The 12,604-nt window shown below is 42.6% G+C and overlaps 1 protein-coding gene across 1 annotated transcript in view; it reads right to left on the minus strand.

Moving 5' to 3' along the window:
- The window catches only part of LOC122796951 (DNA repair-scaffolding protein-like), a 1,499,749-nt gene that overhangs the window by 67,592 nt on the left and 1,419,553 nt on the right, over positions 1 to 12,604 (minus strand). Inside the window, exon 8 of the mRNA XM_044065726.1 lies at positions 257 to 476. Coding sequence (XP_043921661.1) covers positions 257 to 476 — 220 coding nt within the window. The remainder of the gene's footprint in view (positions 1 to 256; positions 477 to 12,604) is intronic.

Consider the following 12,604-nt stretch of genomic DNA (forward strand, 5'->3'; position numbering starts at 1 on the left):
ATCGGTAAATTATTATCAGATTGTCTGACTCCTTCAAGGGTTAACTACTGCTTTATCACCAGAACCTTCTAATAAATGAGAACAGCTGACTCAGTGCTGTTTAATTAAGCCAGTCTAAGATAAGATAATTGGTAATCAGAATGCACATCCCCTTTGCCAAAGTACATGTTGTTCTGTTAATATCCTTCAACTACAGACACGTAGTATGGAGAGAACACCGTCCACAGATGTATAATGGAAAGTTCACTGCACTTACCAAGGAGGATAGATGTGAATTACATCACCAGGAGTAGTTTGCAAGTGTGTGGATGTTTCTTTTGTAAAAAACACCGTTAGATTCAGTTCCGAAGCAGAAAAGGAATCTTCGGAAATGCCTATAGTAGCTGACTGGGATAACAGCTGACAGAAGGCAACCTGCATAGAGCATTCCTCTTGTAGCTGAAGCACCTTCAGTGTTAATACTCCTGATTTTCCATCTAGAAGAAGACAAGAACAGGGTTAAACATTCTTTGTTTATAACACCAGTATGTATGACAAGTATTGGCAGAAGCTTCTCAGTTAAGGCACTGTTACTTCTGGTAAACTGAAAGACTGCAGCAAAAAAGTGAACAGATTATGATTTATAATGCTTCTCTAAGCAGTGCTGCTTAGACGTTTAATGACATATAAAATCTCAACATAAAAACTAGGTAAAGCGAAAGTGTGTGTGTGTGTGTCTGTGTACACGCACTCATGTGCATGGATGCTTGTGTAGTAGGTATGTTTTAGGGGTAACTGCATAGGTTCATAGGTAGGTACTAAGCTATTGGCCCTAGGGCCTATACAAGCCTAGTCAAAAATGTACCCTGGCTTTCGCCACCCAAGAAAATTATTTTCCTGTGCCCCTGTCAAGCAGAACCAAAGAAGTGATCCCCGGGGTGAATTTCCTATTACCCATCCAATCATCAAGATTTTTCTTGAAGAGTGCTAATGAGGAGCTCTGTTTGACATAGATAGGTAGTCTGTTCCAGAGTATGGGAAGTCTCTGGGACAGGAATCTATCCCTCCAGCATGTTCTGTTTATTGTAGTGACAAGGTTTAGGTCCCTAGAGCATGTAGGTCGGAGGGATTGGGATTTCTTTAAGTGGAGCATGTCCAACAGCTCTGGGTTTGACATAGCTTTGTATGTTAGGCAGAGATCGCCTCTGAGTAGGCGATATGCGACAGAGTAAAGCTGGAGTTTTTTGAGACAGTCTGCGTAAGGCATCTGTTTGAGGCCAGTAATCCTCTTTATGAGGTATTTTTGCGGCCTTTTCAGTTGTTGTAGATGTCTTGTGAGGTACATACCAAAAGGGGCATTGTACTCTATAATGGGTCTAATGAGTGATGAGTAGAGGGGAACAATGACCTCTTTTTTTTCTGGATGAGAAACCTTTTGTGATGAGGTGTGCCACGTAGAATGATTTCCTGACCACTTTGGCGATGTGATTATCAAAGGAGAGACTACTGTCCACCTGGGTACCAAGGTCTCTTATCACACTTTCGGTGTTAAGTAGACTACCGCCTATGTGGTAGTTCACGGGTAAAGAATTTTTACCAAAGGGGATGACAATGCACTTTTTGGCACTGAGCTTGAGACCATGTCTTTGACACCAGGCATCTGTCTCAGTGAGGCCCTTTTGTAGGATGTCCACATCATTAGGAGTTTCAATTATGGTTCCTAGTTTGCAGCCATCTGCGAATTTAGTTAGCCAAAGACCTTCTGTGTTAGCCTATACTTCAGAGAAGTAGATACCAAACAGGAGAGGACCCAGGACTGAACCCTGTGGTACTCTACTTGTCACTGGTCTGAAGTCTGATTTGGAGTCTGCTACTTTCACAGTGTGGGTTCTTTTCAGTAAGCCAGTTGGCAACCCATCTTGTGATATAGGGATTTATACCTAGTTTAGTGAGTTTATCTATAATTCCAGAGTGGGGGATGGTGTAGAACGCCTTGGCGAGATCTAGATAAGCTGTGTGAACCACCTTACCCTCATCTATGGCTTTGGTGACTGCTTCAAAGAAGTCTATCAGGTTTAGGAGACATGATCTGCCTTTTATAAACCCAAACTGTGTGGGGTCCAGGGTTTGGAGATCTCCAATGTCTTTGTTTATGAGTTCCATGATGATACATTCCATGACCTTGCAGACGAGGATCGTCAGGCTAATGGGGCGGTAGTTCCCAGGGTCTGTTGTGGCCCCCCCTTTGTGGAGTGGGATAACTGTCGCTGTGCGCCATTCAATGGGGACAAAGCCTGAGGTGAGGCTATGATTGAACATGGAACTTAGGTGGGCTGCTAGTTCATGTAGAAGGCAGCCTGTGATGTTGTCAGGTCCCATGGATGCTGTGTTCTTGGCTTTGGAGAGTGAAGTTTTTACGTGTGCAGCCGTGATTACAGGAACTTTGCATTCTTCCGGTATAAAGATGGGCCCTTTAGGGGGTGAGAGGGGGTAAAGTTAGCACTGAACCTATCTGCCAGGATGTTGGCAATATTAGTTGGTTCTGTATATTTAGTGTCATTGTGCTGTAACTCAGAGCAGATCTGAGTGTTGCCATTGAGATTTTTGACATAGCTATAGAATGCTTTGTGGTTGACTTTAGAATCAGTGGCAACTTTGTTTTCATAACTAGCTTTGGAGGATTTTATGAGGGATCTCAGCTTCTTACTGAGGCTGACCAGGGGAGTTCCTCCAATTGTGAGATTTTACTCTTTTTTGCAACAGTTTCTTTCTTCTGTTGTAGAGTTTGTTTATGGCAGAAGACCACCAGACTGGCTTCCTTTTTTTGGAGGATAGCATCTTGGTTCTGTTATGGATAGCACGATCCATGCACTCATGTAAGTGCTTATAAAGTGCATTTGTGTAGGAGTCAGCAGTCGTACCTCTATTGTCCATCTGCATGGGTGTCATGAAGTTTGCCACTTCTGTCTTAAGAAGCGTGAAGTTGGCGTTGGAGAAATTTTTTACGGTTGTTTTCCTAATGGGGCGTGGGAGCGGGATGTGGATGTCTATGGTGATTAGCTTGTGGTCGGATCTGACCAACGAGGAGCTGACCTCTGGTGTGGAACACTGGTCACCCATGTTGGTGATGACCAGGTCTAGGATATTGCTGCCTCTGGTGGGGGTGTGGATAAGTTGATCCAAAGAGTTGGAATTGATGATTTCCAGAAAACGTTGAGCAAAAGAGTTGGTACTCGAGTAGTTTTCCCAGTTAATGGTAGGGTAGTTGAAATCACCCATTATTAGAGTGTTGGGTTGTACCTTTATATTTTCCAGTGTATCAAGAAAAGAGGAGTGGGAATCCTGGGGCATGGTGGGGGGTCTGTAGCAAGCTACAATCTGGATTGTGGTTTTGCTCAGAGTTAGTTGAACTTGGGTAATCTCAGATGCATTATGCTGAGCAACTAGCTTGGAGGTGTGGATATCCTTAATGAATATGGACATGCCTCCACCTTTAGTGTTTCGGTCCGGGTTTGGTGGCCGAAAGGTGTGGTATGAATTATAGCCTGGTAATGCAGGGGTGCTCTCTGGAGCTTTGAACCAGGTCTCTGTCACTGCACAGATGTCAATGTTCTCCATTATAAGGAGTGCCTCAAGTGAGTGCATTTTGAGGTTTAGACTTGTAGCATTGAGTAGCATTACCCTCAGCTTTTGCTTGCTTGTACCTGTTACAGTGGTGAATTTGTCATTTGAACCTTGCCTAAGAAAGGCACTATAGGGGTGGCAAGAGCCTTTGCCAGTATCTGGAATCCCAAGGGCGACAGGTGCAAGCTATCTCTGGCAAAGCAGCGTGGTCTGTCGATCATGTCATCCCAGGCAGACAGATACTGGATTCCCTTAGAATGACATAAGGAAAATCCTTATTTTTTTGTGTGTTAAAGAATTATTTACCAGCTATGACAACACTTACTTATTAATTCTGGAATCCTGAGGAAATATTCAATTCTCCAGCTTTGATTAAATTAAGATTTTAGAAACACAGTGCTTCCCAATTTCATTGTTCGAAACTGCACTCCAAAAAATTATGGTACTTGCTAGAGTGGTATTCAACTATAGTGAAAAATCTAAAGGATCATTTTTTGCAAAAAAGTTACCATAATACTTGTATAAATAACACATAGGAAAACCTTGAACACTCATAACTAATTGGATAAAAGACTGTGTCAATCTTAGAAGAAAGGTAGACATATAACACCCTAAATATTAAATATTAACCAATAAATCTAACAGTGGTAATGTATTGTACTATATATCACATGCCAACAGTAAGCACTAATTTCAACAAAAATTGAAGCAATCTCCATTTCCCAGGAAAATGGACAGAAGATCTACAATACCAATAAAAAAATTAATACTGGAAGGTTAACACTTCTACACCTCCAAGCAGAAAAGAATACTTTAAATGCACATGAAAGGCATAAACAGTCTTTTTTTTTTTCTATGTACTTTTTCTCCCATCTGCCTGGTTTGCTGACCATCAATTTCTCCTTCATCAGACTTGAGCCAATTCATTCTACAGGGGTGGAAAAATCCCCTCAGATCCCCTTGCAAGAGACCTGTTTAAAGGGGCTACCATCCAGGCAGACATCTGGGTGATTTGTTCTTTTGCCTGCAGCCCAACAATGGCAGCTTTTTAGATGTAAGGCATAACTCCTCCCCTTAGGTGGTGATTTGGACACGTAAGTCACCAAAGGGACCACCTACGCTTCTATGTCCATGTGTATTTGCTGCTTCACCCAGCCAACAAGAGCGACTATGTCTGGCTTGGGCAGCCATGCTTAAATCATCCCGGCTCCCATTCTGTGAAACTGTCCTTGCTCTTATGCAGTAGCCTGGTTAGGAGCAGCTATATGAGTAGATAAGAACTGAGCCCGCTCCCCCAGGATAGGCATAAACATTCTTCTAGCTGTGCCATCAAGTTTCTGAGATGGTAATCAAACTTGGTCATACAGGCCATAGTCAACATAAGGAATACTCTTGACCATTATTAAGTGGATTTAGTCCAGCAATTTGATCCAAATTTTCTGAGTTTTCAACAAGGCTGTCTGCATCACCAGGATATCAGTGATCAGTTGTTCTAACCCATACACTAGTCTCTTTCTGCTCAGAAAATGCCTCTGTTTGGGCACATGAAGTGTACAAGTGTGATCACACCATGATACACGTCAATGTCCCATGTGATGTCTGGATAGTGATTGAAAAGACACAGAGAATGTGGATCATCTGCTTTAGTAACACTGACCCAGACCATCTCTGCTTGACAGTGGCATATTAGGGACAATTCAGTTAATTAGAGGATACTGAATAACACTTGCTTGTACACTGTATACCAAAAAGTTAACACTAGAGAATGAATAAATTTTAAGAAGAACAGACAATTGGCCCCACGATATCTACACTAATGCTGCAAACAAAGCATCACTAATTCCATCAAATTGAAAAATGCAGAAGTATTTTTGGCATTTACATTACTTCAACCTATTTTTTTTATCATCAGCAAAAGGGTCTTCATGTCACAAAGAAAGTAATGACCAAACTGCAGAAGTCTGCGAACCAAATACTCCACAATAAAACCACTGTTAAATAAATACATGTTTTGTCATTGACATCACAGTTTGTATTGCCCTTTTAAATTTTTGTTACTTAGGGGGAGCAACATGTATTTATTTAACATTTTGTCATTGACATCTCAGTTTGTATTGCCCTTTTAAATTTTTGTTACTTACGGGGAGTGGCTACTATCATGTGAAGCACAAAGGGAGTCTTTAAAATGTGTTCTGTGTTTGATTTTAATTTGTCTGATGAAGTTCTTTTGTTGAGGACGAAAGCGCTTACCAGCTTTCTATTCCTCCTCTTCTTCTTTCGGCTTTTTCCCGGTTAGGGGTCGCCACAGCAGAACACCTGTCCGCTCATGATTGGCAGTGGAGTTTTACGGTGTCAAGTTGCCAGCCCGGCACCCAACCTTCCACAGAAGGCACACACATGCACACACTCACACCTAGGGCCAATTTAGAGTGTCCAATCCACCTACAGCATGTCTTTGGGATGTGGGATGAAACCAGAGTACCCAAAGGAAACCCACACGACCTCAGGGAGGACATGTAGACTCCGCACAGAAGGCACCCCAGCCGAGGATCGAACCGGAGAACCTCTTGCTGTGAGGTGACAACACTAACCGCTGCACCACCGTGGCTGCCCGCTTACCAGCTTTCTATTGTCTTACAATAAACTTTTTTGCTTTACTTTGTGGACTACCAGCTTTTTCTACAGCATCAATATACCAGTAGTTTTATTGTGGAGTATTTGGTTCGCACACTTCTGCAGTTTGGTCAGTAGTTTCTTTCTGTCTTTTGGTGCACTAAGAAAGTAAGATCTTCAGTGAAAACACTCTTTCCACACAGTAATTAATTTCATAATGTTCTTCTGTCACATCTTTCATTCATGACTTCACATCTAGACATAATGCAAGAAAACACGCTCCTTTCCTGTACTAAAAATAAAGTTATGTACTCACCATAACTATGCATCTATGTTGTCCATTTTCATTCTTCCTCAAAGTAAGAGTTACAGATCTGACCTCGGATCCAACTCGGCCGCAGGCTGCAGACTTCAGATTCAACTCTTGAGCTCTTCCCTCTACCCACAATGCCCTAGTCAATTCCCAATACCTAAGACTGAGTTTGTTGCCTTAAAAAAATCTTAGTATATAATAGTAGAAGAGAAGAGAAATTAAACCAGGGCTCAAACCTGGAAATATAGGTACCAAAGGTCCATCAGGTCATTCCAGAAGGTGACATGAAGGGGGAAGGAGGAAGAATGAAAATGGACAACACAGATGCACAGTTATGTTGAATATGCATCTTTAATATCTGATGATGATCTTTCCATTCTTCCTCAATGTATGGAACAGAGTCCCCAGCTATGTAAATCTTGGGTGGTCCTCATGGAAGTATATTTCAGAGAACTGCTGAACCAAAAGCAACTCTGCATCTGGAAATTATGTCCAGTTTGTAATGAGTAATAAACTCATTTTTCAAGAACCAATCTGAGAATCCTTTCCATTTACTCTTGTTAATCTTCTTAGTGGAATCTTTCTGGGAAGACAAAAGTACATCATGAACTGGGGAAGAAAGCCTGAGCTGTCTAGATACTAATGGAACTGGAGAAACCATACTGTTAGATTGAGGGCTGGGATTTTGGGATGTTTTATCTCAGAAGGATGTGACAAAATGTCTGGACTGGGGTCCAGTATCCAAGGAGGATAACGAAGATGAGACCAAAGGAAGAGAAACCAGACCTGGCAAGGCCAAATGGGGGCAATGAGGATAACTGAGCTCTTCAACCGACTGGTTTTCTATAAGAATTTTATAATCAAAGGTACTTGGTGATAGATGTAAAAGAGACCGGAGGGCTAAGCGTGGACTACAGCATCTCTTTGTGACTCCTCCTGAAGGGGGATCAGTGCAAAGTACCTGTTGCATTTGTTGTGGGGATAAGCAAAAAGATCGCAGTAAGGCTACCCCAACAACAGAAAATTTTCTTCACCACTAATTGATTGACACACCACTCCTGAGGCATCAGAATGGACCTGTTCAGTTTATCTGCTAGTACGTTAGATTCCCCCAGAATGTGCATTGTTAGTAGAGAGAGGTTGGAGGAGATTTCCTCCTGCCACACACTCATAGCTTCTTGGCAGAGGGAGTAAGATTGAGTTCCCCCTTGTTTGTTGATGTTCCAGACCACAGACATGTTGTCAGCTTGAATTGCAATGGTCCCTAGTGGGAGAATATCTTGAAATGCCTGCAATGCTAGTAGGATTCATCTTTAGGACATTGACATGTGAAGTGGTCACTTGGGGGAACCACGGGATTTGGACCATCCTTCCCAATAATTGCCCCCCACCTACCCCAGTTGGGAGGCGTCCATGGGCACTCTGGAGTGGCTACTGGTGAAGACAGAATAATGGGGTGACCTATGTAAATGTAATCCAACTGGATCTACCAGCGAATATGTTTTTTGTATACAACAGTAAGCTTGACTGGGAAGGATAGGGGCTGTTGAGGAATAGACCACTGAACAGCTAGAGCCCACTGAAGAACATGAATACAGTTACGTGCTAATGGGACTAATACTATAGATGCTGCCACGGAATCTAGAGCCTGAAGGATAAGTCTGGCAGGAGGAGCAGGATGAGAGAATTTGATGAACCTGGGACTTGATTGTGTGTACACGATGAGGAGGTAGAGAAGCAATCTAACTTACTGCATTTAGATGAGCACCAATGAACTCCAGGCTATGTACCAGTAGCAGTTTGGATTTGGAAATGTTGACTGTAATGCCTAGTGATTGGCAGATTTGGAGCAAATAATCCCTGGACTGTTCTAGGAGATGTCTGGTTGGGGTGGTGAGGAGCCAGACATCTAAGTATGGAAACTTGGAAATCCTGCAGTCTCAGGTGAGCTGCAAACACTGCCATACACTTGGTAAACACCCTGGGGTGCTAGTATGCATTCTAAAGATCAATTGAGCACATCCAATTGTCCTCGTGTGAAAGAGGCAGAACAGACTGAACCATGACCATTTGGAACTTTGATTTTCTCACATATTGGTTCAGATTCCTTAGATCCAAAACTTTTCTTGGGTCCTCTGTCTTTTTTTGGCACTAAAAAAACATCAAATTAAGTTCTGCATCCCCTCTGGTCTGGTGGGACCTCCTGGATGACTCATTTGTCCAGCAGCTTCTGAATTTCTTGAGCTGCAGCTTCTCCCTGACTGGGTGGAAGGTCAGGAAGCTTTCTTTTGGAAGTGAGTGTTTGAGAAAATGGTATAAAGTAACCTCTGGATATTAACTTCAGCAACCAAGAATCTTTTATTACAGCAGCCCGGGCATCTGGGTGCAAGGGCAAGCATCCCCCAAATGTCTCCAGAGGCAAGCAGTCGGGCAAGCCCTTGATGAGCGCTGAAAGGGTCTATCTGGAAAGGAATCTCAGAAACACAGATTTTGTGGGCCTCCTCTGCCACGAACCATTTGAACTTCCCCCGGCGTCAGTGTAAGTTGTCTCCACAAAAATCCTGGAAAGATCCCTGGGTTTTACAGAGCCACATTTTCTTGCCTCCTCTTTGATTCCTTAAAAAGGATCATTAAGGGGTAGAAAAGTGAATCCCTATGGCAGGCAGAGTCTTTCCTTCCTGGTCACTGTGGAAAAGCATTTATTTCATAGAAGGGCCAAAGAAGAATGTTCCATCAAAAGGAGTACAAACAAAAGAAGAATTGAAAGGCTCTCAAAATTGCATAACTGCATCCATGTATGTCTCCTTATGGCAATGCCTGAACAGGTGGCCCATGAGGTGCCTTCTGCTGCATGACAAATCATCCTCATGGACACACTGGAAATAGTTAAAAGAGTGGACAAATGGGAGGATAATCATTTATAATCCTCTGCAGACATGGATTCCAAGAGATTTTGAGAGTTCCTTGGTCCAATGCCTCTGTAGCCTCATAAGGTACACCAAATAATTCAAGGACCTCAAGGCAAAGGTTGTTGAAGCAAACACACACTTTCCAAACTTGTCTAACACCCTGGACTCTCTGTTGGGGGTGGGGTGGAAAGAAGAGCTCTGTTCTGCCATCACAACTATTGCATCTACAGGGACTCCGTTGCTGCAATGGGGCTTATCTTTTGCAGGAACTAAAATGTTATCCAGACAACATGGGACTGGTTAAAAATAATCCGGTTCCTTCCATGCCCAGCAAGAGTCTAGGTCAATCAACTCATCGGCCAGGGAGTCACCTAAGACGCAGATGAGCCAGCACCAGAAACCTCCAGAAATACTGACTCCTCAGGGGAAGGATTATCTGAAGACCAACCTCCTTTCTGCTTAAAGATCTCCAAAATGTTTCCAAAACAGACATCATCAGGTGGTGATCTGGGGACCCCTCCCCTTCACTGAAGTAAGCATCTTTCCTTAGAGATTTCAAGGGGAAATCTATGTGCCTCCTTTTGCACATTCTCTTTCAGTGACCCTTCTCAGTGGGATGCTCTGGTGAGGTGTTCAAACAAAGGGGTAGTTCCTCTATTGGAACTGCCTGGATGCAAGCTGGTACTAGCTGTCCCTGTGGAATAGGTCTGATGAGATCAGAGCTTGGAAACATGGGGGGGAGGTGTAGGATCCAGGGAAGTATGATAGACTGGATCTCCTGAAAGAGAGAACACTTTCTCTCCAAACTCAAAGGCCGATGGACCAGGAGAAGCCATGGCTGACTGCCAAGACTTCCAAAGTAGACAAGCCACGACTTTGTCTGGATCTGTACCTCGAGGAGGGAGCCAGACCAGAGCTATCCAGCATCAAGGCTCTGAGGGGTAAGAATGGATGTGACATCATTGGAGTAGATCTTGGCCCCACAGATCCGATGTTGATGCTTCAGCTCCAAGACTCCTCCTGATCCAAGGGAATAAGCACAGAACTGGTTAGGGAAATTAATGGGGTTGAAGATGTAATTCCTTTGGTGTTTGACAGAGCTATTCTTGTAATTTTCAGATTATGGGGCTTCCAAAACTGAAGGATACATCGGAGAAAGAGACACAACTGTATGGGAGGTGGCAAGAAGGTTCACGGATCTGATGGGAGATGGAGACGGTATAACCCCTACATGGATCTGAGCTCTGAGGAACTTTCTCATCATCCTATCCATTTCTGCTTTAGAAAGACTCTTGGAGAACCTAACAAATGAGATAGGGTACTGAGATCTTCAGTATTTCCTCACAGTCTGCATGAGGGGAGAATGGAGTCGAGGAAAAATAGGGCAGTCAATGAACTCGGGCGAGTGAGTTCTCAGCATATAAGTAGTAGCAGAAGTTGGATCCAATGGTTTGGATGCGCAGATAGAGCGGTTGGACTTGCTTGAAATAACTACTGGATCTGAAGAAATAGGGTCCAAAGTTTTTCCCTTCAGATCTGATGAAGTTGGATCCGATGATCTTTACATTTTTTTGTGAAGGCTCTGAGGCCAATAAAGTCTTCAGAAACTTAGGTGGAGATTATTTTCTATGCTCAGACTGAGCCTTGGATGATTTGCTGGGGGTTTGCGCCCTGAAGGAAGAAGAAGAAGATGAAGAAGATAACCTAGATGTGCTGCTCCTAAACAAAAAACGCACTCCCTGTAGACATCCGAATTTGGAATTATGTGCACACAGGAAGTGCATTTTTTTTAAACCCTGTAGGCTTCTAAGCCACAGGACATTAACAGTAACTGAAATCAGAGAAAAGAAACACATTTATTTAAACATTTGTTTACCAGGAAAGTCAGACTTGGAATGAAGCCAATTTTCAGTGGAGGCCCTTATATTTATTTATTTTAGAAAAGAAACACATATTATTATATTTATTTATTTATAGGACTACAGTAAAAAAAAAAAAAAACTACAGAAGGGACTACCAACAGTGGTAGTAAAGAATATCCTGTCAAACTGGCTGTGAAAGAAAGAGAAAAAGGATAGATAAGTGTACCAACAATGGTACGTAACAAATTACCTTAATGAGGTAGAGTAGACTAATGAAAAGAAAACCCGAAAACTAAGAGGGAGGAAATATATAATACAGCAATTAAGGAGAAAGAGTTTTTTCTAAGAAAATACACTACTCAGCTGAAAAGTCTTGAAAATATGCTCATGAGGAGGATCCAAATTTATGCGAGATGGCACAAATGAGATGAGGTATTGGGAGTGGGCTAGGGCATTATGGGTAGAAGTAGGGGGTCTATATTACGTCCATGAAAACCCCTTTCAATGAACGACTGTTTGCCAAATGATAACCAGCGAAATCTAACTCCCTCGAACAGCCATTCCAGTGAATTTTTCCTGCGGGAAAACACCAACCTAAAACCAAACAAAATTTAAAACCCTTCAAAGTGGGGAGCTTCACCCCCCACATACCCAACTAAATAAACCAACTCTAAGATTGCACTGCAGTGGGGATAAGGGCCCAGAGTTTTTTCCCTTAGGAAAAAATTCACTGAAATGGCCATTCATGGGAGTTAGATTTAACTGGCTATCGTTCGCCGAAGAGCCATTCGCTGAAAGAGGTTTTCGCGGACGTAATATAGACCCGAAAGAGGAGCTTGAGAGTTGAATCCATAACCCAGATGTTGAGGAAGAATGAAAAGGACATCATCAGATCAATAAATGCAGCATTCTAACAGTAAATGCAAGATCACACTACCCACCTAGTACTTAGTTTCCTGAAATTATTCTATCACCACCTTCATTCATCCCTTCTTGCACATTCGCACAAAAACAGCCAATATTATTCCTTTCACTGACTCAGTAGTTAAGCTGTAAAGTACAAAACTGCATTTTTAGTGAACTGTCATTCTGTCACTTCTAAGTTAACTGCTTCCTCAAATATGTACTTGCATAACTTGCTGCAAGTCTATAAAGTGATGGCATATTTTAGAGATGAATAACTGGCTATGAGTGAAGACACCTAGCAGAGAGAGTTGTATGTATATACAGCCATTGATTCCCTGGGTTTCTCTCTGATGGTAAAGCCAGCCTTCCTGGGAAGGTTCTAGAGGAGGTTCAGAAGA

Source organism: Protopterus annectens, chromosome 3.part0 (assembly GCF_019279795.1).
Source record: "Protopterus annectens isolate FY-2018-M chromosome 3.part0, PAN1.0, whole genome shotgun sequence".
Taxonomy (NCBI): domain Eukaryota; kingdom Metazoa; phylum Chordata; order Ceratodontiformes; family Protopteridae; genus Protopterus; species Protopterus annectens.